Raw genomic sequence first — 27447 nt, forward strand, 5'->3', positions numbered from 1 at the left:
TGGGCAGTCCAAAGGGAACTTAACAACAACAAATATAATTATATATTTATCTTTTTAATTGGATGAATCTCACAATTTAGGGTTATACCATCTACTTTTTCCTATCCATGTCTTGTTTTCATAAAATTCTACAACTGGAAATTCCCAGTTGTTTTTTTTTTTTTTAAAGTGTCTTACTAATTCAGTCATGTCAGTGGTTGACTGCAGCACTGTCTTTGATGACTGTATATTCCAGTATGAATATTGACTGGAACTGTGCCTGGTGTGGCTCAGGAGTATCCATCCTTCCCTTCATGATCAGGCGATGAGCCTCTTTGTGACCTACAGTATATTAATATGCTCAGCAGAAAGAGGCCTCTTGGCATAAGACACACCAGCAGCAGCCCTTTAATGTTGGCAACTGTCAAAGCTTTGATTTCTGATTGATGAGTAAGGTCGGTGCAATAACAGAATGACACAACCGGTCATCTCACCCACGTCCCACAACAGGAAACATATCTTTTGACACAGCAATGCTGCCTTACCCCATTCAGACTGTAACAACTGCCACATCACCCGTTTTAAACTGTATATATACATGAGTGCCTCACAGCTACAAATGTACAGAATAAACAGGGTATATCTAACACAGGTAGGGATGCTGTGACCGAGCAAATATGGCCAACAAATAGAAATAAGGTTTCTTTTTCTATATGCCAGCCACGATGAAAGAGAGAGATTGAAAAGTGGTAGCCAGTCTATCTATTAACATGGCACAAGCCCTCCTGAGAGCTGAGGACTTCTTACTAAACCCATATTTTTTGTTATTTCAAAAGACCATTAATGGAGCAAAGTATGTAGTAAATTTATTATATCAGGAAGTATATACTCAGTTGTCAGTGTATTATGTCCGCCTAGCTAAAATTAATGCAGTCCAATACATCAGCCTTGCAATAAATTCTACCTTCATGAAGGTTATAATGTTCAGCTTTAAAGAGGTGTTGATTCAACTTTATAGTCATTTTTGAGGCTAGTTTGTGGTGCTGTTGAGTTATATTGCATGATACTGAGAAGTGTATAATAGTAATATTCTGCCCACTACATATATATCAAGGTAAACTAAATATTAGAAACACCTCTTATTATACCACAACATGATTCAACAGCACCACAAACAAAAGCCTCCAACATGACCATAAAGTTGCATTAAACTGCATTAGTGCTAGCTAGATGTGCCTAATAAACTGGTAACTGAGTGGTGTGTGTATGTCACTTTAAAATGTAAAAAAGTGCGCCTACATATTATTGCCCATACAGCACTCTACACTACATGTACTAGCATAAACCACAGGGAGAACCATCACCAGAATATGTAGAAATAAATAAAGTCTTTTAACCCAAAATATGCTAAAACTGAAGAAGGAAACTGAAATATGGTTAAAATGCTTTTTTTTTTCCTTTTTTCGAATAAATGAGGATGAGCTGACTTGAAAAAAGGACTTTAACTCAACTGCAACTAATTGCTTCTTTCATCTATCCAATTAAAAGCAGAATTTTAATCCGAGTAGTTTATTTCTTGTTTTGATAGCTCATCGTGTGCCACAGCCTTTTAATCAGCACAAAAAATGTGAGTATTGCATATTAATTCAGCACTGTGGGATGAGGCGTTATTTACACTACTGATTTCCATCATTCTCTCCAAGCGCAGGACTCCTCTGGGCAGATCCCACGATGACTGGGCCTAATTGACAACTACACTAAAGGATGTGCTGGCATAGCTAGCCGCTAACTGCTAACATTTTCAATCCATACCCACTCAGGTGTGTATGTGTGAGAGGGTGTGAGGAGGTTGTTAAAATGGTGCTGAGGATCAATAGGATGTTGTTGTTAGTGAGAGACCTTTCAAGGGAAACATCAGTAAGGTGGCATCACAAGTTGTCATGTGTGATGTTTGTGAAATGTATCTGGAATGTCTCCACCTCCAGCTGCCTGTATAAACAGTCAGTACCGACAAGCTCAGCTCCCCTGCATTTTCTGTGATGAAACAGCTCGGCTGCATGAGGTAATCTCACCCTTACCCAAATGAGATGGTAATGCCTTCACTCAGGGAATTCAGCAACACACAGCAGCACCTAGAAGGAGGGTATGCACCTCAAATGGGACTAATAATAGAGCCTCCATTCTCTTAACTTGGAATCTATATTATATGCTTCAAAAATGAGATCAACTATATGGGTCAGTGGGATTTCTGTGAGAAGAAAAAAAATTAGAAAGGAGCAACCAAAAGAAAATATGCTCTGCTGACAACAGATCTAAGGAACGCAGTAACTAATAAGAAAATTATTTGGGCAGAGTAACAGCTCAGAACTTTAATTAACAGAGCTGGTTTTAACTGATTGAAAGGGAATACATGTCCACGCTCGTGTGCATGGGAGCCTAATTATTTTCAACTCCTTGATTGTCTAAATAGGCTTTATAAATAAAAGCACAAGTGACTTGAAATGTTCAAAGGAAATTATTTTAGAAATGGAAATGATCAAAGAGCAGTCTTTCATAACTTCTGTGGTCTGTGGAGCTAGAATACACGGGGACTTCAGACCTCCATGCTGCAGCCTTGGTTTCATTTTAACTTTGGAGAAACACACACACACACACACACACACACACACACACACACACACACACACACACACACACACAAATACTCCACCCCCAACATCTGGCTTCCTCAGGGGACAATAAAAGACATTTATTAGCCTCCATCTTTGCTCAGGCTGTCCACAAATTAATCTGAACTAATAGAAAAAACAGGAGTAATTAATATCAGATGATATGATGTATGATATGATATGAGATATACTGTATGATATGTGATATATGATATGATTTCATCACCTCTATGCTTCTTAAGCATCATGGGTGATGGATTTACAGCATGCAACAACAGTGAAGCCTGTTTTATTATGGAGATGAATAATAAAACGTGTTTAGATAATTATGTCAGTGACTTCACGTTGCCTCTGGCATCTTGTTCACATGTGTGTATTAGCAACAGCCCACGCTGGGTCCTGATCCGTTTACTCAGTTTTTTATGTAACTGGCTCTTTACTCTATGTGCTGATAAAAGGAACTAAATGTACAACATTAAAAAAACAAAACAAAAAAAAGCACAGTTTGGGACTTACAGCTCTGTGGTAACAAGCCGGAGAGGGAGTGGCATCTTCTGTTTTCTCTTTGGGTTCCTTGGCATTATTCATGGCCCTTCTGACGTGGTATATTCTGAATTAAATCAATGTACAGAGCATAGTTAATGATGTGTTTGATCAAGTGGTAATAATACCAGTCAAATACAGTTCATGCACAGTTTTTAGTGATTAATTTATAGCTGGGCTAGCTATGTTGATGCTCTTAAAAGTTTCAAATATTTTAAAATTTCAAACAAGAATGTCACTGTTTCTACAGTAAACACAACTTTCTTTTCTTTTGTTTTTTTTTAAGTCAGACTTTGTTTTAGTATTGACCTGATATCTGTCAAAGCAAGTTGGGGATTTTTAATGTTTTATATTTCATTGTGTTTTCATGAGAATATCTTCTTCTTTTGCAGATTAATATCTCTGAGATACACTCCTACTACACAAAAAGATTGCATAATTCTGTAAATTGCACAACTGAAGGAATATTATGACAGCACAGATAATGTAACAGATACTGGAGTGGAGCTGAGGACAAGTGCTAATTACCTCAGCTATATCCCCCTTTAATAATGGACCTGAAGGAACTATATGAAACACTCTGTTGTTGCATAGGAGATGGATTTTTGATCCCCTGCCTCTTCCAGATACACAGAACACAGGATTATTCCCTGTGGACTGAAATAGATGCAGTCAGTTCTGCCTTGTTCTTTTTGAAAGTCATCTGTAGAAGGGTGCAAACTTCACAGGTTTAAGTCAGCAGTGATACTGACATAATACTGATCCTGGGACAAAATCACTGCAGCTGTTTTTGATGGTAAATGTGCACACCTACGCAGAGCACACGTACACACGCTCACACATCGCATATCCCATTAGCATATCATAGTATGTGTCCAATACAAGGTTAGGCTGCCTCATTGATCATCAAAAAGATGAAGGGACAGTCCATCACTTTCCCTTTGCCACTCTTAAATCCGTTACCTGGGCTCCTCAAAGCTGCACTAGTGGCTAATTACTCTCTCTCATGCCCCTTGTGCTCCCTTTAGCCTGTGGCTAATGATAAACTATTTCCATCAATACTTCTTAAACTTCAGAAGGATCTAGATGTCACAGTGGTCTGTCTGGATTATTCATTCGATGACTGTAAATAATAAAGCAACAATAGGATACCTTGCATTTCTTACTATTGCTTTCGTGCCATTAGTGTGTCTGTCTGTGTCTGTGTCATGCTCTTTAGGGTCAACAACACACCAAATCACATTTGTCCCTTCCATTAATGTCACAGCCCTAAAGCAACATATCATCACAGCGCAAAGCTTGGTCTAACTGTAATTGAAAAGGCCCAAGGGGAATTCCTGAGTTCTGTGTGGGGGCCCCCTAACCCCCGCCACCCTACATCCATCATTGTAGAGTTAGGCCCTGGGGTGTTCTTGTAACGCTGAAGGTTAACAGCGAGATCGCCATGAGTTCCTCACTTACAGCCTCCTAAAATGTGGCCCCGTGGGGCCACAGTACTGCTATAAACACTAGACATCAGCTGAAAACCACATACAGAATCATGTCAAGTACACATTAATCTGGCGGCCACATACCAAGGAGTGCAAGCCTGAGCACATCAACACATCTATGTTCAGCGAATGGATGGACTTCAGTGGGGATGTGATCAGAAACAGAATCCTTCCTTCAGATGTCGAGTTCACAGGCTTGATTACACAGCCGCCTTGCAATGCATACTGCAACAGATAAAATTAAACACTTGCGATTACTCACTGCTTTGAAACAGCCTGGACCGTGATCAATGTGATCCTTTTTTTTTTTAAGTTCAACCTCAAACAGCAGAGATTTGAGAAATCATACAACATGTATTCAAATGCTGTATCTCACAACACAACCAAATTGTTGCTAATGAAATGTGATAGTTTTGAGAGACAGCAAAGACAACAGGCACTTAGGATCTCTTTGCGATATTTTTGTCAAATCTAAGGCATTGTGCTCTTTAGGCGTGATGATCAAAGCCTTTTTAATATTTTCTAACAAACACTTCAAATCCATTCTGTAAAATGCGAATAATTAAGCAGAGACATTAAAATGTAACTGATAATTTCTCAAAGATCATATACTGTTGAACAGTTAAGAGGCACAGATGAAGATAAAGGCATCAATTTTTGCTCCAATGTGCAGATTTAAGCATATTCATCTGGCTCTTCACATACATGAAAGCAACCAGCTGCCCTTGCCAGAGAGTGGAGGACATTAAGGCTCAACCTGGTTGATCTCTGATGACAAGGGTCTACAGGAGGGATTAGAAGCAAGGGGACCAAAGTTATGGTCATTCCCTTAAAAGGATGGCATTGCATCTCATAGGCCTGGAGCTTGCAGGAGCTGAAAGATCTTCAAAGGTCTGTTCACCTCATACAACCTACTCCCAACTCAGAAAAAACCTTGGAAGTATCAATTTTGAAAGATGAAGAACTTTTAAAATATTATCTATTTTTCTTTTGCCTTGCGACAGGCCACAACAAATATCGCCATATCTAAAAACTTTTGCTTTCAGTTTGTTGTTTATTCTATATATGAAATAATCATTGCCAGTCATATGGACACCTCCTGCGCAGATGAGCTCCATTAAAGTCTTTATGATTTCTCAGGAACTGGCTCATCAGAAACTGTCAAAATATCCGTTATGTAAGGCATGGATAATAAATGAAAAAAAGGGGAAAAAAGACATCTTTTAAGAACCATCCACAAGGGTAAATTGCAATGCATCAAAAGACAAATATGCATTAGATATGAGGATAGGCGGGGCCTATGTCCCTGTCCCACTGCATATCGGCTGTTCAGCAATACTTAGTTTTTGGAGAATTCTGCAACAATAGTCGGAGATCTGAGTGTTCGAGGGGTTTCAGCTTAAGTTGACAGTGGAGTGACCGTTGGAAAGAGTGAATAGGAGCCTAGTTTAATAAGCCCTGGTACAGGCTGGACTACACAGGGGGCTGGCACCGCTGAAATCAGAAAACTGCAGTGCAGATGAAAATGAGAAAGAAATCTGAAGGATCAGTCTGGTTAAATCATAAGAGCACAGCGCTGGGACTCACCATTACTACTCACCATTTTATGGTTTGTAAACACACTTTACACGTGCATATAGCTGTAATAATTACATTGTAATGATTGCACAAGAGCCCCGCTTCTGACGGTGCGTTTTTAAAAGCGTATTAATTGTCAAACTGTCATATTAAGACAGATGAAACAGATTACCGTACTAATGTTGTCAGAAAAGAACAAGTGAGCTATATATTCATTTCCCTTCACTGTTTCACCTTATTGATTGAGCTGTATTATATACTATTCAATATTTTATTTACCTTAGAATCAATCCTTTGTTACAGTTGTTACAATTGCCCTCATTATGCATTGTTAGCATCAGAGTTGCCTGGATGCAAAACCCTTCAGAAACCACCATGCTCCAAATTAAAGCAGTGGTGCAGCTGCATCCAGTTTGCCATGCGGGGTTGCAATTTTCCATGGAGAGAGGGACAGTATACTGAGAAAAGCAGATATATGAGTCAAGTTCCATGCATGTTTGGGGGAGAATCTGGCGGAGGACACCTACTTACCATGGAACCACAATGGCAGAGATTAGGGGGCCATCATAAAGGAGCCATAGAGGGTGAAGATAGCCAGGAGCTGCAGGGATAGAGATAGATGAGACAGAGGAACAAGAGGACCTGGCAAAGAAGGGGAGGGAGCACAGAGGGGTGGATGAAAAGAAAGCAAGTTGGGGAGCAACAGCACCGCTGGCTTGACCTGGGGAGGATGGGGGGAAAAGCCAGAGATCCAATTAAAATAACACTTGGTCAGTCTCGTCACTAATGCCAGTCAGAGTCAATGCTGACGCAGCCTCTCCAGCCCGAGCCAAGTGCTTAAACCGTACTTGGAAAAGGTAAGGAACTCGCACAGTGTAAGTTATGCAAGATGTCATGGTTATGATGATGCATAAAACCAAAGACCTGGAGTGACAAAGCAGCCCTCCTCCTGGTACGCAGCTGGGGCTCAACCCAAGTATGGCATAACAGCAACCCAGGGGTGCAAAATGGCAATTCAATGGATCCCCAGGTGAAATGGATTTATTTACATTAAATTGATGTATACCCTGTACACCCTGTCCAAAATGGCGCCTGCCGCTTGTTGCTAGGCAGAGAGCGCAAGAGTAAAGATGGCGGTCGACAAGTGGCAAACTGGGAAGCGAAGGTCTAATCAGTTGTGATTACTGGGGGGAAGGGTGTGGCAGGGTTCAATGATTATGGAATATTACCACAGCTTGATCAAAAGGCTACATACTGTAGTCAGAGAAAATCACGGTTTCGTTTTCTGCCTTTCGGCTTTACACGTCCTCACAAAACAAACAACAGTTTTCCTCATACAAATACAAAGGCTTTTTTGAACACAAAATAATGTTTGATAACCTATATTGTGTTTTCTGTGGAGAGATTTACTGGAGAATTACTATGAGGTGAACTAAGCAGCATGTGGCAACTTCTGGGGTTTATAAAATGAGCTTAAAAATAGAAATACAAAATATCTTGATTACTCAAAAAAACTGAGCAGTGTATCACCAAAAGCATTTAACGCAAGCTATTGATAAAGTTACAACATAAGAGAATGTGAGCTCATAAATTTCTGTCATCATATCATTTAAGTACACTGATCAAAGCCAACCCAGTTTACCTCAATTTACTTGAAGAAAGAAGCATTTTGCAATTTATCAGCAACTTTAAAAGATCTATCTCGCACCGTATCATCACAAAACCTTTAACTACATTAAAAATGATTCTCCTTGTCAGCTTCGGTAGTATTGATGCGGCAGTACTTACCCAGGTGCACATTCAATAATCATTAGCTGAATAAACACTTAAAAAAAAGCTGTGTTTTGCAGGTCAAACAAACTTCAAAATTGAAATACAGATACGGAAACTTGTAGATGATTTTCAGAAAGATGCCTCACGAAAAGCTAGAAACAAAAATTAACTGCAGTCAAACTCATGGGGGATTTGCAAAACACATCATCAAAAATATCTGACTCTCCCTAAAGATGTATCCCCATGAGTATCATCATGTGCAACATACACTTTTAACCAGCACACAGCAACTTCGAACGCGTAAACAAGTTCATGATATCTTTGTAGCATCTCGAGAACAATTATAGCGCGAGCACCTAAAAATTTAGGTACTTACTTTGCATGTTGCTCGTAGAAATATGAAAACAGTTTTGTGTACTTTACATATCTTACATTTTTATATAGAATGGCAAATCTTGCAACAAAAATAATGAGTGCCCTATATGCCACTTTCGTCTTACAAAGAGTTGTAATGTAGATGGTCATAATAGGCACCCAAATTACAGCGTTGTAACAAGTCCTCTGAACTTTTAATGAACCTAAAGTGCCTTAATATAGACACTGCAAGGAAAACATATTCTAATACAGTTTTGGTGCATTCACCCCATGTATTTTTGTGGCAACCCTGACAACTACCCCTCCACTAAATCCTCTCACTTGAAAAAAAATCTTTTTTACAGCTAGTTTGCTGTCAGATCACTGTAAGCATATATTTCAAAGAAATGTAAAATTATTGCACTTTTGACCTGATTTCCTTTTGATATGTGTGAAGCAAATGAGTGTATATAATGACAGTCATCAATCGCATGTTTAATGGTATAAAATGCTGACATCCAGACATACAGGTACAAAGTATAAAGCTTTGCTACTGGCAGTGGAGCAGAGGTTTGATTTTCATTACCTTATTCATCATAATTGTGACCTATCTGACCTCCACGATAATCAAGCTGTTGCAGTACTTTGCTAAGCAGGGCAAGGACAGACACTTACTGTGTACATCATTTTTACACACCATTAAATGTCCTAACTGTACTTCAACCTCGTCCCTCGGTTTCCAACCACTCTCCATTTGAAGTAGGAATGCTTTTTACTGGGAAGTGTAATGTTTAACAGAGGAAACAAGGTAAAATAAGAATGAGTTATATGACAAAAATAACTATTCTGAGATGAATTTAGATTCTGCACCAGTACTAGCAGTGGCACTGAATTCAAGCTTTGCCGAGAAAGCTTCAAACAGAAATCTTCTCAGCATATTTTTCTAAAATAATGAGGCGGGGTTTTTTTGTTTTGTTTTAGGTTTTTTTTGTTTTTGTTTTTTTTTTTTGGTTGTTGAAATTTACATTCCAAAACGTACAAAAAACAAGCAGACATTAACAAATATGTCAGGAAAATCATAACTTGGATGAAGTGAAGCAAACATTTTACTACCACCAGTGTGTGCATAAAAAAAGAAAACTTGCTCTTCTTTTGCTTTTTTCCCCCAACTTTTTCAACTTTTATCACAAGCCAAATGAAACAGAACAACACATATCTGAGAGGTATTGTGATTTTGAATAGTAAAATCCAGTAAAGTTATTAATTCAGACTCAAAGTGAGGAGCACAAATTTTATGAATGTAAAAACCTTAATGGAGTCAATTTTATGAATAAATAATGATGAATGGACAGTTTAGTTATTAGTATTTGGACAATATAATATTGTAAGGCTACTGGGTTATATTTGTGTGTGTGTGTGTAGTGTATGTGGTGTGTGTGTGTGTGTGTGTGTATGTATGTGTGTGTGTGTAGAGTGTGTGTGTGTGTGTGTGTGTGTGTCAAAGAGAGAGAGAAAGAGGGATACGGAAAGAGGGAGAGACAGAAATCGAAAATAAAATTGATTAATTGGATATAAAATCAGCAAAGTGGCCTTGAAGTGGAAGCCAAAGGCAATATGGAGGACGTGCCTTCTTGAAAGAAACACATTTGTGCGTGACCTCGGCCATTATTGCGGTAAATACACCTGGACTCCAAAAACGCACGCATCCATGGCGCAGTAAACTGAACTTCAATTTGATTGAAAAGCTAGCGCTATTTGGCAGAAAATATGCTGACTGATAAACATAACCACTAGATTTTAGCCGGTCTGCAATGTCACTGTTCACTCACAGGATATTTACCTCAGTCAAGTCAGGTCTATACACTAAGGCCTGGCTAATAACTGACACAGGACTAAAAACACAGGAAATACTGTAGGCCGCTGGATGTGAGGATGTCCTGCGTATCCAGGCCACTGCACAAACCTGCAAATATGGCTTGGGCTACTGGAAATTATAAAAAGGAAAAAAAAAGTTTATGAGTTCACTATGAAAATGCATTGATTGGGTTTAACCACACACGCCTGATCAAAGAGAATATAGACACTTTAATAAAATATAGAATACATAATTAATTATACAGTAGCCTTATGTACAGAACTGTAGGCCTATGCTAATTAAACGTTTTTAATAGTATCACGAACACTGTGGTTTATGCTCACACTGGTCTTACTTTGCACAGAAATGTGAAATATACATATAATACAAACAGGAATACGAATGTGTAATGAAAAGGGGGCGAAAAGTGGAACTTAGGGGAAAAAAACCTACTGAGCCTCGCAGTATTTTAATTACAGACAAATCGTGCTTCAGGCCCATCACGCAGGCTTGTTAGGGCTCAAAATTAAACTTGAGAAAAGATATTTCAGATATTTATTTCATCTTGCGAAATACATAAAGACATGAATAATGTTTCTATACTTCCCCGACATACATTACACCTAATTTACATTCAACAAAGACCCCTATACGTAGGGCTACATTCAGCAAGACTTACTTTCCAGTAATAGCCTATAAGTTCAGAGGACCAAACACGCAGATTTCCATAAAATCCTTTGTCATTTTTTGTCTCTTAAGATAGATATCTTTAATAGTTATGCAACACGGCGAACAATTAGGCATATACACTTTGTAAAAAGTTCCTATAACCCACTGTGGGGAGATGCAGCTACGAGCCAAACCCGACCGAACAGGCCTCACGACAACAGATAAAGCTCGCCACATTTCGCAATGCAAAATTTCAATAGGATGACTCAGGACGTGTTACTAAATATTTCATACAACATTCACAAACATACAGATAGTAATAGAGATACAGCTTAGGCTATAACATGAAAATATAGGCCCAAAAAAATTGGGTCCCAACAGGAACTCAGAGAGACGGAATGTTATTACACTGCTTTGGTGGGAAAGAGTCCACGCCGCTGTGGCATGTGTACCATCCATTCACAATACTTTTCTGAAACGGAGAGGTGGAGGGGAAAGTCCTCGAGCTCTGGGCAAAAGTGTGACCTGTCTGGCCACAGGGGTACTGGGAGGACTGGGACCTGTAGCTGCCTCTCTGTAGTAACAAAGGGTCCAAGAGGGGCTGTGACCTGTGTGGGGAGTAGTCCAAACTGCTGTCAAACGTGTGATGGAAACGTGACCTCGGGGTCGACTCGTCTCGACTCTCTGGGGACAGGGGGACTTCTTGGGTTGAGGTGGGGGGTTGAGGGGGGCTGATCGGGCCTCCATCCGGGACTCGGGTTGACCTGGTCTCCGCAATGTGACCCCCGTCACCAGGACGCGCGTCGCCGCTTTTGGCTACGTGGGCCTTGTTGCAGTGGAGCTTCATATGCTTTCGCAGGGAGCTTGGGTGGGTGTAACACTTGTCGCAGCCCCTGACCTTGCACATGTAGGGTTTATCACTGGAGTGCACGTGAGAATGCTTCTTTCTGTCGCTGCTGTTCGCAAACCTCCGGTTGCAGCCCTCGAACTCACATTTAAAAGGTTTTTCACCTAAACGTGCAGAAAAAAAGAAATGACGGCGAGTTACGAATATGCTTTAAAGCCCGTGCATGCTATCCTTTGCCATATAAGTTAATACTTATGGCATATGTCAACTGAGTGCACTCCATATCTAACCATTTTATTTAAAAGGTGACCTTTAAAACCAAATATATGCACATCCAGACTCTACTGTCCACACTGTGAAATCACTATCAGATCTTCAGATCACCTTGATCAGTGAGCCGCTTTCCAGGCCACATCAGCCTTCATTAATGATGCCACAATTCTGTAATGATTTGCAATAAATTATTTAAAATGTGCAAAAACTGTCTACGACTTCTTAAAATACAGAGTCCAAACTAGTTGAGAAAACTTTAGTGCGGTCCTGATCGCAACAAGTGAGGCTGTGAGGCTGCGGACTAAAGCAACAAGGCTGGAGTTGTAAGTAGATTATAAACCTGCTAGGCCAAATGCAAAGATATGTTTGACTGCAGTGCATAGAATGAATCATTGCTATCAAGACGCTAATTGACCATTTTGTACAAAATTGCCTACAGCTGCGAGCTGTCCCTCCTGCACACATAGTGATGGGGCAGACAATCAGGAGCTGGACTCATAAATAAAAGTTTAATAGTGTCTGTTAAATAATCATTTTATAGGTCTGAGTTAATAGATGTCTGGGTTTTTGATTTAAAAAATACCTAATATATTTTCTGACATAAAATGTCTAATTAACAATTCACTGCGCATGTGCAGTTGTGTAATAACATATCATTAAGCGTCCCTTTTCTGTCTCTTTGCTTTCATTATATTCACACCAGAAGTAAAAGGAGATGCTTCATAAAAAGCCTATTTTTTCCCCCCTCAAGCCTCTCTTTTTTTCTGATGGCTATTCACTTCATTTGTTAATTATATTTGCAATTTGAAATTCCACATATCAGTAAAAATACACCTTGTGAGATCACGTTTCTACCACAATCACTGATGTCAGTGAGAATAAGAATGAAATCATATTGCGCAGTAAATCTTTATAAATAATATAGATGATGTGCTCATGTCAGGGACGCAGTAGGGAAAGCCCAAAGAAACTGAAAATGAAATACATTTCATGACATAATTTCACACCACTCCATGACAAGTGACAGGCCGATCAAAGTGATAGATATTTAACGAGGAGAAGGCCATAAATGAATTGTCTTTTCCAAATAGGCCTCATCATGTTTACATTGATAATTATTTCCTTGTATTGACTGAGGTCATCCGTTTACCCACCATTAAATTTCCTCCTACACCACTGTGTGCTGTGCTGTACTACTGTTCCTGTGCACATGATATGAGTCCCTGGGAGGTAGAGACAGCGTAACGGCTACGTCACAGCTCTCCGGTGTCCCGGCATTTATTTAATAATTTCACTGAATGAAGTGGGAGAGGCACCCAAACCACTAGGCCCGCAGACTACACTCTTTTGCAGCTGTCTTACTACTACTCGTCTCTGTTTCCTGCAAGGAGCCTTTATATCCTTTTTTTTCTTGTAAAACCAGGCAGCAGCACTAAAAGAAAGGGCAAGAAGCAGCGCGAGAAGCTTTGCATTACAACATTTTTTTTTAAAAATGGAGGCCTAAATAATACCAGCACCAAAAACCAACGACAACAACAACAACAACAACAATAATAATAAAAATAAAAAGAATAATGCAGAATTTAGAAACACCCATAATCAATTAAATAATGAAAAATAAAAAATATGATCACACAAACAAACAGTGCAAAACTGATAAATATGAATGAAAGTTTTTGTGAAGTTGAAAAAACTGACCACATTTTAATTAAAATGTCACCGATCAAAATGTGTTGTTGTTGTTATTATTATGGTATTTTGAAATTGTACATTTTATTAGGATTATTAACTAACCTGTGTGAGTCCTCTTGTGGATCTTTAGATTTTCTGATCTTGCAAAAACTTTCTCACAGCCGTGAAAGGGGCAGGGAAAGGGCTTTTCCCCTGTGTGGACTCTGACGTGGTTCACCAGCTTGTATTTGGCTTTGAAAGGCTTCCTGTCCCTCGCACAATTCTCCCAGTGACACACATATTCAGAGTGCTCTGGTCCTCCGACATGCTCCACTGTCACATGGGTGACAAGTTCATACATGGTCCCGAAGGCTCTGGAGCAAGGCAGCTTCCCAGCCCCCTCTTGGCCGTCACTCCACTTGCACACCAACTCATGCTTCACTGTTTGTTTTGAGCACCTGAGGAAAGCGTCGCCTCCTCCACGCTGAATTGCCATGTTCAGGGGCTTGTACAGACCCAGGAATTGGGTGACAAGTTGCTGGCTGTTTCCCTTGGGGCTGATAGTTTGGCCATAAGGGTGAGTCCGGGTGAGGAGGTCGCCAGGTAGACCCAGCATCATCTGGCTGCCGAGATCTCGAGTAGCGTCGCTGGAGCCATGGGCCTGCTCCTGATAACTTGTGAAAAAAGCATGGCTTCTGTTATCTCTGCAGCCGGGAAAGTCACGATACCTTCCAATCCCGCCATGTTGGTTAGCTCTTGATGCCAGTTGATCAGTGACGGGTGGCATGCCGGCTCCAGTAAGATTGGCTCCAATGATAATGCCCCTTGGGCTGTGCTCTAACCGGTGGCTGCTGGGGTATCCAGAGTCTGAAAAATTGGGAACCGAATGGTCAACATATGCACTGGACCTCGTCTCGGGGTAGTCTCGCAAATTGTGCGAGGGGCAGAGTTTTAAGGAACTGCCAGTGGGGTGTCCCATGTGCTCTCCTGCCAAAGGTGGCAGCACCACGCTGGGTTCAGTATTGCTCTCCCCGGGGTTGACGCAAGAGAGAGGGCAGCCACTAAACCTCGAAAGGCTTGTCATGTTTTGTTGTGAGTTTGGCTATGCGTTTGCAAAATAAACCAATTCGGCACTCAGGATGCACCTAGAAATTCTGTTTCCATTTTCCGTGTTGTATATCATCTGCATGTGAAATTCTTGGCCGTAAACTTCGCAGAAGTAGGAACCAGACTCAATTTCGTTAAAGTTGGTGTGAGTCCCATGCCGTTCACTTTGCCCTCTTGATTTGTGGCAATAACCGTGGTAGTAAAAATGCTTCGAAACAGGCCATGGTGCAATATAAAAGCACAGCAGGCAAACCTGCTTTTAAAAAGGGAGCTTTGGGATTGGTTGGAATGCGCTGTGATTGACAGGCGCTGGGTTTGTTTTAAAAGGGACACGCAGGCGTTCACTGCACGACTCCGTTTTCAAATATCGCAGAGAAAATGCTTTGAAATGTGCCGCGATACTCCCAAATATTGCTGCCTCTTTAACTTCAGGCTCCTTATAAGACCCCTTCTCTAAATCTCTACGTGTGGAAAAAAAACCTACAGGTTAACGTTTAATACTAATCATCTGATAAAAGTCAAGTGATTAAATGCAGACATGAGCAAAACACAAGGCATTCACAGCCCGATCCCACATCTTTTATTTCACTGGAAATCTTGCCAGAGCAAATGTCCCACTCCTGCCCTGCAAGAATAACAGAGAGGCTGACCACTGCGTGTCCAGACCAATTACTGTCAAGACTCGCGTTTTGAGTGGAGTGCCAGTTTTGAAAACATTGAAAGTTACAGAAAACTCATTCTAACAATTAAAGCAGCTATTTGAAATTATTAAAAACACCAGTAATGACCTTGTGAGCCACAAGCTTTTATGATCACAGAGTTGAAGGCAGCATGTTTTATTTAATAAAACATATGCTCTGGTGGAGGTAGGAGTATCTCTGCATTACATTTTTACTTTAATACATTTTCATGAAGGCACATAAATGACTTTGTTGTCCTCATGTCGTAGAAAAATAAAACTTTGCTAAACTAAAGCAACAAGTACTTCTACACGATGCACCGGGCCGCTCAAATATCTTTAATGTAAAAAAAAAAAAAAAAAAAAGTTATTTCATGAGAACATTTTCCAGCAGTGTAACTGGGGAATACTACAGAACAGGGTGCACTATTGTACGTTTAAGTCCAAAGTCGGATTGTGCAGACCATATAAACTATTCTGTACACAAAACCCTTCTCATTAAAATAATTTAATAATCATTCATCTTGCAGCTAGCGCAGTTAGGCAGAGGTTAAGCTGCACTGTTGATAAACTTTCTTACTTTGGGGTGCTGTGAGGACAAGCAGCTCCAAGCTCTCCATGCTCCTCTGTGCACCACATATTTCTGCACGTTTCCTCGCTTTGACGTACGTGGCCCTGATTCTATCAACGCTACCTAGACCACTTTAGCCAAATTCCTTTATCTGTTGCTTTTAATTTAAATCTAAGTGAAGTGGCATGGGCTCCGGGCTGCAGCTTATAGGTTTAAGGTGAAAACCCTTTAAGATTGTAGCTAATGGCGGAATTTTCAACTTTTTCTGTAAAAAAAAAAAAAAAAAAAAGAAAAGAAAAAAAACCCTTTCTACATTGTTATGCTGACGTCACCTGCAGTAGATCCTAGTCAGAGACAAAGCAAGGGGGCCCACTTGATATTAAGTGCCGCAAAATAGTAGACAGGCCCAGGACTGGCCTAATTCAGTCATGATTGTAATGGACGCTCATGTTTGTCAACCTTTAACCCGATGCATTTCCGAAAATGATTGAGGGTTGAAGGCCAATAAACCGAAAGTCTCCAATCTGTCATTCAGATAGCATAAAAGGGCTGACAGACCTGCGCCCTAAATCAATCCAGGTCTTCATTTGAAGCAAAAAAGAAAAAAGAAAGAAAGAAAAAAAGGCTAAACAAGACCTATCTAGAAAAACTCCACATTTGTGATTTATTACAATACGATTATATGAGTCTGTTTAGGCTCATCTTTCAATAAATGAGGCTAATAGCCAGTGAAGTGTGCGTTATATGGGCCTTTCATTGTAATATACTGTTTTAAGAATAACATTATTTAAATACTCATAACATCTAAATTTGCCTAAATGTTCAAATTACTCCTAAAGTGTTCATAACTTAATTAGAGTTTAGCCTAATAAGCACTTTTCCATAAATTACAAGTCTATTAATTTCTCTGTAATACAGTTTGTAAGTCTAGTAATGTGAGTGTAGGAATTTAATGAGTAAATTTGTGTGTTTAAAATTTGCCAGATAAGTTTAACAAAACTTTAATTTTATTGAATTGCACTTGGAGTGATAAGTTTAGCTTCACAGCAACATGCAATATGATTACTGTATCACAGTAATGGAAAAGACGTGTGTACTGCAATTATTTGCTATTTTGTTTGGGACTTTGTCATGTTACTTTAACATCTTTCCAGATTTATTCTTTGAATTGGACAAAGTATCAGAAATCTGTAGCAACGTAGCATTTTAACTTTAACTACACATGAATGTATACACGGTTTCAGTCTAAATATCTCCATCATAACAAATTTTTGTTTTTTGACATCTACAATCCCCCCCCCAACCCTCCAGCTTTATACATCCATTTGTGTTGGTTTGGTTGACAGGCCAGACAAAATCCTAGTGACTGTTGCATTCAAAATATCACTCCCAACCATCAAAACATTCATGTCAGGGAATACTCTTTACATCCATAAGGTCCAAGTCACTCCCAATACAGTCAATATGGACCAAATGAAAGACAAAGATGCTACGCAGAAATGAAATGAATCAGCTCCCAGCACAAAAACACAGTTTTAACGCCATTTTATAGACTGGACTGAAAATTCTGCAAATTTTCAATATTTAGCCGGCGATGGCGATGAGAAAAAATTCTTTTAAAATAACGTTAAAGAACTTGTTGGGAAAATATTCACAGAAAGGCGATAAACAAATGTGTACACATAAATATGAACAGACATGTAAATATGTGTATATGAATAAGAATCACTAACTATACTCCTCGGTGATTCAAGTGAATGTAACAAAAAAATATTGTGGGAAAATAAAGATAAATAAAAAGGATAATAAAATAATTTCATCATGTATCCAAATGCGTGTGTGGTAGACAAACATAAAGTAACTGTGTTCATCTACAGTATGTGGTACTAACAAGGATGCCTCATGTGTGTGTGTGTATTTAAACAACTGCATGCATCAGTGTGGTGTGTGCTGCAATATTACTGATGAGGGATGGCAGTGCACAGTCTTGCCATGACTTTATGAAATTTAGATGAATTAACAGGTTTGGGATGAGTCCATTTGCAGACAGATGCTCCAGTAAATCACAGCAAGAAGTCAATTAGTCCTCTCCATCAGCCATATGAAGGCAAACACCAAATAGCAGTCACTCAAGAGCCAGCTGACCATATAATCTATGAAATATAGATAATGATTTGTGCAGCTCTTGTGCTATAAGCAAGTGTAAACTTGTGTTGAATACCATGAAGCAAATGCAGAATAACGAAACACTTCTGAATCTGTGTTTCTCCAATGACTGACAAAAGAAAACAAACACATCCGCAGCACAAAAATATACCCGATAGCGATGTAATACAGTGAAGCATTACATTGTGAAATTACAAATTACAAACACAGTGAAATTGTCATTCGTCATGTAAAGCTCTAGTATCTATGGTGACAAAACCTGAGTAATCATCAGCTGCTACACTTGCACAAAAATATAAAATAACATTCGACACTTGCAGGCTACATATATTTGAAAATACAATGCATGATGTAAATATTTGCTTTGGCAAAACACTGAGCATTGTGAAAAATGGGAGGATGCGAATGTTGATTGTATTTAGTAAACAGTCGTACTGTAACTGAGACCAATGTGAGTCAAAATGGTAACTTATATTATTCAGATGATGTATGAAATCTGCTGTGTCTGCTGGATTCAAATATGAATGCAAACCAGAACCTGAACCTTATCCTGTTGAAGGCTCCAAAGAAAATGTTGTGGAAAATGCACCCCATGCAGCATACAGAAAACAACAATTAAGTCTCAGTTTTAAAAATTTGTGTAAAAGCACGGTCTGAGAGTTGGGATATACCACATTAAACCACAGCAAAAACCTGCAAGTTCATTCAACACAATGTACATTTCAGCAAAACAGTGAATGACTGTAGCATTCATTTATTCATTTGCACCGCTGGGATACATTTACCATTTTTCTGTCTGTTCAGAAGGTAAATATGGAAAACACATTCAAACACAGTGATATTTACTAAATAGAGGTAATACTGGGTTATGATTTTGCAGAATTTCACTTTTGTTTGGTCACTATTGAGTTAACTGCAAGTCCACAAACTTGTCTATACCACTAGCAGCCTGAGCCAGCCAAGTATAGTTGTAGGCTACAGGCCAGACAACATGGATTTAAAAAAGAAAAAAAAAAAAAAAAAAAATCACTCAACTTTGCTTTAAAAAAAAAAAATCCTGAAATTTGGACTGCTACAGGCCAATTTGTTGAGATAAGAAAATAATTATCATGCATCTAGATCATTTATTCAAAAAAATGCAGTGAAATAAGCTTTAGTGTTACAGTTGCTGACTCTAACAAGTCTTGTTATAATAAATGTATAAATGTCAGTTGTTTACTCTTAAGGCTGATGATTATTTTCTGCTCTTCAGCATAGGCCTACTGTCACAGAGGTATGCACACTACAATATTGTAATATTTTAAAAGGTAACGCGCATGCTCAGTTAGGAGAAGATTATGTTATAACCAATGGGGTATCCCAACGCCCAATGAGGTAATCCCAGCAGAGATAACTAAATAATCAAATTATACATATTGCACTCCTACAGAATAACCTGCTATATTTCAGACGTTACATTACGCCTACGTTGAATTACTCATAAAATTTTTCAAACTGTGTTGGACATTCGAGCTAAAGAAAATATGAAAATATTACCCAGCAGTTTTCTACAATTAAAATGAACATCTCTAGTGATTAAACTAAACACAACACATTGTATTTAAATATAAAAAAAGAAAATTCAACTAATCAAAAATTTTCAAAATTAAATAAAATAGGAATGTCAAAAAAAGAGGTGGTGAAAATGTCATAGCGGAGGGCGGCACGCTCGAGCACTGGTGTAAAATATTTTCTGGGGGAAAATGGCTGGTTTGAGTGAGCCAAACGGTTAACAAAAGTGCAGCTTTACAGGAGGTCTATAAAAGCTGTCTTTCCCTCTGTTTCTTAAGTTTCCCCATTTTCTATTGTCCAGTAAAAATACTATTAAAGCTCTAAAGCAGTTTGCTCCTTTCATAAAAGGCAAAGGCAGATTTTTTTAAAAAAAACAACAAAAAAAACCAAGAATTGTATTAAACTAATATTCTTGCAATTCTAAGTATATCCTAGCTTTGTCACGTCACAAATAATTAGAAAATGTGTGTTTGAAGCCTTCACAGTCTCATTTCACATTTGAAGAATTAATTAAATAAATAAATATTCAATAAATATCACTATACCAGAAGAGACCTGCAGTAGTATAAGATTGTTCATCATGCAACAGTTGCTTTACATTAGGCCTAACTGATGACAGCCCCCCCGCCCTCCACCCCCCCTTTTTCTCAGCAAGAGCTCAGTGCCTACGCTGCTCTGTCGCTCACAAACCTTTGTGACTCATTTAAACCATGTTACTTAATTATTTCACAGTGATAATATGGCTGCAAATACACGGCACACATAACCTTAAGGGGCTTATTGAGCCTTCACGTTTCAACGAGCCAATAAAATATGGAGGGAATATAGGAAAACCTTAACAGGCTGCTTGTCACTTGTGGAGGTTCACAAAGGTCGCCATAAATCTCATACTGCAAAACTGCAAAGGAAAACTCCGTTAACGGTGTGTGCGTGCGTGTGTGTGCGTGAGTGAGTGTGTGCTTGTGTGCGTGCGCGCGCTTGTGTGAGATGTGTGTGAAGACGAGTGTGTGTGAGAGTGAAGGGGGGAGTAAACTGTTAGAGGTTATGCCTTGGTGGTGAGAGAGAGAGAGAGAGAGAGAGAGAGAGAGAGGGTGGGGGAGAGAGCGAGAGAGAGAGAGAGAGAGAGAGAGCAGCATACGGAGGAAAGGGGGAGATGGAAGGAATCTCATTCGTCGTTTTGCTTCTAGATAAGTTGTTGAGGTTATGTACAAAAAGCGCAAGTGTACTAATGTGCACGACGACCATAAAAAAGAGAGGTATGCAGGTCCTCACAACAATTAAATTACCATATGAGTAACAGGCCTAAACAGGCTATCTTCACTTCAAGAAAACTAAATCCCACGCAACCTCCAGAGCCCAAATATAATAAACTGTAGATTTACACATTTCCACAACATGCACTTCACACTGGCATACCTCATATCAGCTTCTTAGTCACACTGAAAGACGACAGATAAGTAAGAAAACTCACCTTTTCAATCTACAACTCTTTCTCGAGGAAATGTTCTGGGAGTGAATGCGGTAGGATGAGGGCGAAAGCAGAATGAAGGACTGATTTGAAGATTTTTTTTTTTTAGTCCAGATCCCCTAAAATAAAGAATGTGAGCTCCTTCCTGGGACAGATTGAGGGGGGGGGGGGGGGGGGGGGGGAGGATGTGAAAGGCTTGGAGTTAAAAAGCGCCGCTTGAAGCACTCAGCGCGTCTCTGAACTTGATCAGATTTTATGTGTCCTGCAGCGAGTCAGCGGCAGCCCTGTGAAACTTGCTCAATGGCACGAATTTTTTGGCTGAGCGAAAAAATCTCAGGATATTACAATTACTGCCATCTTTCTTTCTGTCTTTTATTCCTCCGTCTTACACCCTATAGAGCTTTGCAAAAAAAAAAAAAATAAAAAATACCCCCTCCCCTTTCAAGCGGCTTCAAGAAAGCCACATTTTGGAACTGTGCCAAGTACATTCAAGTTTTCAGTTAATAAGAGCCAAACTGGTGACATGAAAGAGAAAAAGAACGCAGATAAGTCAATATCTGTAGATATATCAATATATAGATAGATATATTGATATATATAGATAGATAGATAGATAGATAGATAGATAGATAGATAGATAGATAGACAGATAGATAGATAGATAGATAGGTTAGTAACGTGCAGGCCCTCTAACAAGTTATATTTTCTTTCCAAATGTATTGAAAAGTTTTTTTAACCCACTAAAAATGACAAAATAAACGTATTTCACGCTGTAGATTAAGTTCAAAAATATTGTTTCTGTAAAATTTTATAAGTTCCTCTAAGTTTTGGACGGAATCTGGTTATTAAAAACCTGCAGCAAGTTTTACAGCCTGTACATATTCTATTTATTTATTTTATTTATACAACTGTTGTGGAGTTTCTTGTGGAGTAAATCGCGTATAGCTTCATGAGACATGCGCCGCACGTATAACACATAAGATCTGCGCTAGAGTGCTCTGTATACCTGCAAAATAATGCCTGTAAGAGCCAATCAAATGAACCCAATCGAGACGACCTGCCATCTTCAATACCAAACTGTGCCAATCACCAGAAATCTAGCCAATTAACACCCTCCTTCGAAGTCACGTGTCAGAGGGGTAGCTGAGCGCTGATTGGCTGTCGTAGCACTGCCTCCCGAGTTCATTTATGTTCTGGGAGTGAGTGATTGACTTTATCAGTCCAAGGACATCATCCGCCTGGAAAGGGGGGGAAGTTTGATCCTCTTTCTCACGGATCGCAGTCAACGGGAGTTTTTTTTCTCCCAACTCTTTACGCATAGGATTTTTCCCCGTTTTGGCTTGGTTTGTTTTTTTTATTTCAGGATTTTTTTTTGCAAAAACGTGGTAAATCTCCGCGCGGCGTCTGCAGCTTGCGCGCTCCGCTAAACTGGATTTTAAATTTATTTTCTGTTTTCTTCACGTCTCCTAAGTTTGCTTCAAGCTCATGACTATGCTTCTTGATAGCGGTCCGCAGTTTGCATCGTTAGGAATGGGGGGTTTCGGGACACCACGGCACCACGAAATCGGTAACAGAGACCCTAGTCTGGGACTGAATCCATTCACCGATTCCTCCCACTCCGCAGCATTCAAAATCAGCCCTGTGGCTCACGATATTGCCTCCAGCCAGACATCAGCTTTCACCCCGCAAGCCACTGGATATGCAGCTGCGCTGGGACACTCTCACGGCGGGCAGGTGGGCTCGTACGGTGGGGGAGCGTTCAATTCAACACGGGACTTTCTCTTCCGGAACCGGAGTGTTGGAGAGTCCACAGCGCCGAGCGCCCAGCATGGGATCTTTGCAGCTTCGGCGGGGAGCCTCCACGGGCCGCCCGGGATCACCGATAACCCCGGACATCTGTTGTTTCCAGGACTTCACGACCAGGGGGTGAGCCACACTTCACCGAGTGGACATGTAGTTAACAGCCAAATGCATCTTGGCTTACGCGGGGACATTTTCGGAAGACCTGATCCGTACCGTCCGGTCGCAAGCCCTCGGACGGACCCCTACGGGGCTCAGCTCCACAACTACAACCATCCTATCAATATGAACATGGGGATGAATGTGCCGACACACCACGGTCCAGGGGCCTTCTTTAGATACATGAGGCAGCCGATAAAACAAGAATTATCCTGCAAATGGATAGACGAAAACCAGATGAACAGACCCAAAAAGACTTGTGATAGGACTTTCAGCACCATGCACGAGATGGTCACTCATGTGTCCATGGAGCACGTCGGCGGCCCCGAGCAGAGCAACCACATCTGTTACTGGGAGGACTGCCCGAGAGAAGGGAAATCTTTTAAGGCCAAGTACAAACTCGTCAACCACATCCGTGTGCACACGGGCGAGAAACCGTTCCCATGCCCGTTCCCCGGATGTGGGAAAATATTCGCCAGATCGGAAAATTTGAAAATCCACAAAAGAACACATACAGGTAGGCATCAACAATACGGTGTAGCCTAATGGTGTGCGTAAAATAACATTTAGAGCGCGTAGCTATTCAGAATAGAAGTGCTGTGCCTTAGATATTGTTTCAGAGTGCTCCAAAAATGTGGGTGCATGTTTTTGTTGTTTACAAGAACCATTTGAGAACTTGGTCCCACATTTAACACGCTGAATAGTTCTTAGTGTTGCTCTCAAATTGTTGTTTGTGCTGTTTTCTCTTTATCATTATTAAGCACTCTGATAAATCAGCTGCGGCTCAATAATGCACAAAAATGTGATGTAGTTCCCTCGAACAACTTTGGTGTGTTGTTAAGTCTCATTAATACGTGTAGCTTTTGTGCAGATGAGTTGTGTGTATTCACTCCTTATACTGTGTATAACGATAGACACTTTACTCACTTGTCAAAGTTTAAGTGTGGTTCTATTAGCTGTGTTAGGCTATTTAGGCAGACTAAGCACTCTATGCTTTATGTGCGTCATGTACAATTGCTATTAATCATTTTCTGCCCGTGTTTATATTTCTCGCCCTTGTTCACCCATTACATAGTGCAGAAAATGCCCTGTTGATTCAGTGTTTACTATATAAGAGCAGACGCACAGTGCAGGCTAGTAGTAGCATGAAGGAGCAGGCCTCTTGAATAAATAAAGCCTGACAGAGCAGCGTGTAGTAGTGGAGCTGTATCCATGTCTCCCCGAAAATGTAGGTTACTCTGTTATATAATAGGCTGCAGTCTGCAGACAATTTACATCTCTGGGCTTCTGGGTTTACAGGTGGTGTTACAATGGGAGTTTGTTTGTGGACTATTGGAGTAATTCACGGTTGTGTGTGTGCGTATGTGTGTGTGTGTTTAATCCTGCAGGTGAGAAGCCGTTTAAGTGTGAATTTGATGGCTGTGACAGACGTTTCGCCAACAGCAGCGACAGGAAAAAGCACATGCATGTGCACACATCAGACAAGCCATACATCTGCAAAGTGTGCGACAAGTCATACACACACCCCAGCTCTCTCAGGAAACACATGAAGGTAATTAACGTCTTCATTACTCCTTAAACACATTAACACACACATACACACACATACACACACACACACACGCACATACACGCACAGACACTCCACCACCCCCCACAGACAGGGACTATCACAACTTCAGGCACTTTTTAAGTTGCAATATCACTGTCACACTGCAAAAAAACACAATTTGAGATGCATTTCATCTATTAAGGGAACTTAAAATCTTAGTTTAACTTAACTGAAATATAGTAACACGTGGGTTGTGCGTATTCCACTTGTAGTCATTCTTTGATACTACACTCACATTTTCCTCTTTGTTTTGTTTAATAAAGTAGCGTGTTTCAAAGAAAAAAAAATAGTTATGCATCCACTGATATTTTTTTTAAAACCCATTTACTTTTAAGGAAAACTACATTTTTAGATAAACACAAACTGCATGTTGATGTGGGTACTTTTTTTTGCAGTGCAGAAGATGCCGTACCTGTTTGAAGTTTGCTGTGCTGTTAAAGTTGCCCTAAATCCAGACTTAATCTCCTCTATCAAGCCACTTTAAATGCACATTGAGGATTAATGAATAGTATGATTCAGTGTCAGCGACTGACTGTTCATGTCGCCCTTGCTTTTTTTTTTTTTTTTTTTTTTTGCAGGTACATGAGTCTCAAGGATCTGAATCGTCTCCAGCAGCAAGCTCCGGTTACGAGTCGTCCACACCGCCAGTGCTGGTTTCAGCCACCACCGAGGACCCGACAAAAACACCGCCGTCAGCCGTGCAAAACACGTCTGGTCACAGCGAAGGACTGGCACCCAACTTTAATGAATGGTACGTTTGAAGTCAGAAGAACAAACTCTCTTCTCAATGTGGACTACGGGGTTGAGGATAAATGAGGATTAAAAAAAAAAAAAACCTTAAAAACTATTCCTGTTCACACTTCACACACACACACAAACACATACACACACGCTCTCTCCAACACACACACACACACACACTCTCTCTCTCTCACACACACACACACACAAACACTGTCAGACACACACAAATGGGATTTTGGGACAACAACAACAGGAGATGAGAGCAAAAGCCAGCACCAAGCAGGCCACGTCCGTTCTCAGGATCACGAAATTTGACTTTTATTCCGCAGTTTTGAGGAAATCAAATCAATCACGAATAAAACAAAAACGTAATACTTTCTCAGTATAAATAAATGTTTTTTTTATCTTTTAGTTTACAGATTTCAGGAAAAAATTGTTTTATTTTTCATTTTATGTATTTTCTCAAATTTTTATTTAAAAAAAAGAATAAAAAGGAAGATTATTTCACGCTGTTTTATATAAAGGTGACGCGCTGTTGTCGCCTCTTCAATTGATTGTTGGAACTTCAAACAGTCTTAAGAAACGTGCCAAAGTCTTTGTCATGAACTTGAACACAGAAAAAAAAAATCATAAATAAATATTATACTCGTGAATGTATTTCCTTGTTTGATGGGGTCGAATCTGTTGTCAACGTCCGTTTTCAGGTGGAGAAATGTGGTATTAGGTTACGATTGTTACCGTTGAATATAACGTTGCCTTTTGTTAATACCGTTGTAAATACATATCCATGATGCCATATTTATCAATTTGTAATTTAATTATGGGTATAAGTTCTGAAACTTAAATGATATTTATGGAAATGTTTTCTAACAAGAACTGTACAGTTTTGGTCATAACCAGCTTAACATTGAACAAATGATAAACTCTAAAGCTCCAACATCGCGATTGTATCCTTCTGTTTTTTTGTTTGTTTGTTTTTTTTCTTTTCTTTTCTTTTTAACCAATAGGCCTACATGTGTCTTATTTGGATCGAAGAAATCATCTATATGAATATTATGGATTTGTCTATAGTATATAATGCAGATATTTCCGTCACTTTTATTTTGTTTATGAGACCATTGACATGTAAATCATTGACTTTGTAGAACTGAGTTCAGTTGAGCTGAGAAGCTATAAAACGGTTCTGTTGATATCTTTATTTTTGGTTAAATTTCAACTTTTTTGTGTATTTTACTTTTATAGAATCAGAAATAGATGTCAATTCGTAGCATAAACTCAGTATTGAAAAAAATAAACCCATCAGCCTATTGCACTCTTCCTATAGACGAGTGTAAAGTTCATGATTTCCAAATCAAGGTGACAGTATTTTGAGTCTTTCAAATTCGGGTCAAGCGCCCAAATATATGCGCCTGTATGGCAATCTTTATAGTTCCAGCAATGTCTTTGTGCAAGTATGTTTAAATGTGTGCATCGGCAACAATGGAACTGTCACAACACAGTATCTTCAAAAATAAAAAAAGTTTTTTGTCTGTCAGCTTGCATTGTTTTAAATGTAATTCTTCTGTGAAACTAAGCGTGTTATTTGTTGTGGTGTTGCATATAGAGCAGTTTGATTACACATTTGCTTGTTTTGTGTGAATAACTTGTCAAGATGGCATTTTTTGTGTTAACAAAATTTAGTGGAAGGAATTCTAGATCTATGTGGGTTGGGGGGAGAATACGTTCAGTGGCAAAAAGAGTTACAGCATTGCATTGTAACCTATTCTCAAGAATTAAATATTATGCATACACAAAGTATATTGTACTCATATGAGAACAATTTCAGACCACCAGCACTACTTTTAAAATAAAATGTAAAAAAACAGTACCTCGTGACAGTGATATATGAA

The 27447-nt window shown here is 39.5% G+C and overlaps 2 protein-coding genes across 2 annotated transcripts; one reads left to right on the top strand and one right to left on the bottom strand.

The window, feature by feature from the left end:
• Window positions 1–10784: 10784 nt before the first annotated feature.
• On the bottom strand, window positions 10785–14785 carry zic6 (zic family member 6). The gene is made up of 2 exons (XM_042418567.1): window positions 13825–14785; window positions 10785–11921 (listed from the first exon to the last, which is right to left on the bottom strand). Exons 1-2 carry the CDS (start codon window positions 14783–14785, stop codon window positions 11296–11298), a joined length of 1587 nt encoding a protein of 528 aa, XP_042274501.1. The 3' UTR covers window positions 10785–11295.
• A 7665-nt stretch (window positions 14786–22450) lies between these two features.
• On the top strand, window positions 22451–25688 carry zic3 (zic family member 3 heterotaxy 1 (odd-paired homolog, Drosophila)). The gene is made up of 3 exons (XM_042418568.1): window positions 22451–23719; window positions 24591–24754; window positions 25393–25688. The coding sequence occupies exons 1-3, from the start codon at window positions 22729–22731 to the stop codon at window positions 25573–25575; spliced, it is 1338 nt and encodes a 445-aa protein (XP_042274502.1). The 5' UTR covers window positions 22451–22728; the 3' UTR covers window positions 25576–25688.
• Window positions 25689–27447: the final 1759 nt, after the last annotated feature.

The sequence above is a fragment of the Thunnus maccoyii genome, chromosome 8, assembly GCF_910596095.1.
Source record: "Thunnus maccoyii chromosome 8, fThuMac1.1, whole genome shotgun sequence".
Taxonomy (NCBI): Eukaryota; Metazoa; Chordata; class Actinopteri; order Scombriformes; family Scombridae; genus Thunnus; species Thunnus maccoyii.

Excerpts from the sequence above, each read along its gene's own strand:
- zic3 (XM_042418568.1), top strand. The coding sequence starts at position 22,729 with ATGACTATGCTTCTTGATAGCGGTCCGCAGTTTGCATCGTTAGGAATG. Across the intron at positions 23,720-24,590 it reads CCACAAAAGAACACATACAG|GTGAGAAGCCGTTTAAGTGT; the intron begins GTAGGCATCAAC and ends TTAATCCTGCAG. Across the intron at positions 24,755-25,392 it reads CTCTCAGGAAACACATGAAG|GTACATGAGTCTCAAGGATC; the intron begins GTAATTAACGTC and ends TTTTTTTTGCAG.
- zic6 (XM_042418567.1), bottom strand. The coding sequence starts at position 14,785 with ATGACAAGCCTTTCGAGGTTTAGTGGCTGCCCTCTCTCTTGCGTCAAC. Across the intron at positions 11,922-13,824 it reads CCACAAGAGGACTCACACAG|GTGAAAAACCTTTTAAATGT; the intron begins GTTAGTTAATAA and ends CTGCACGTTTAG.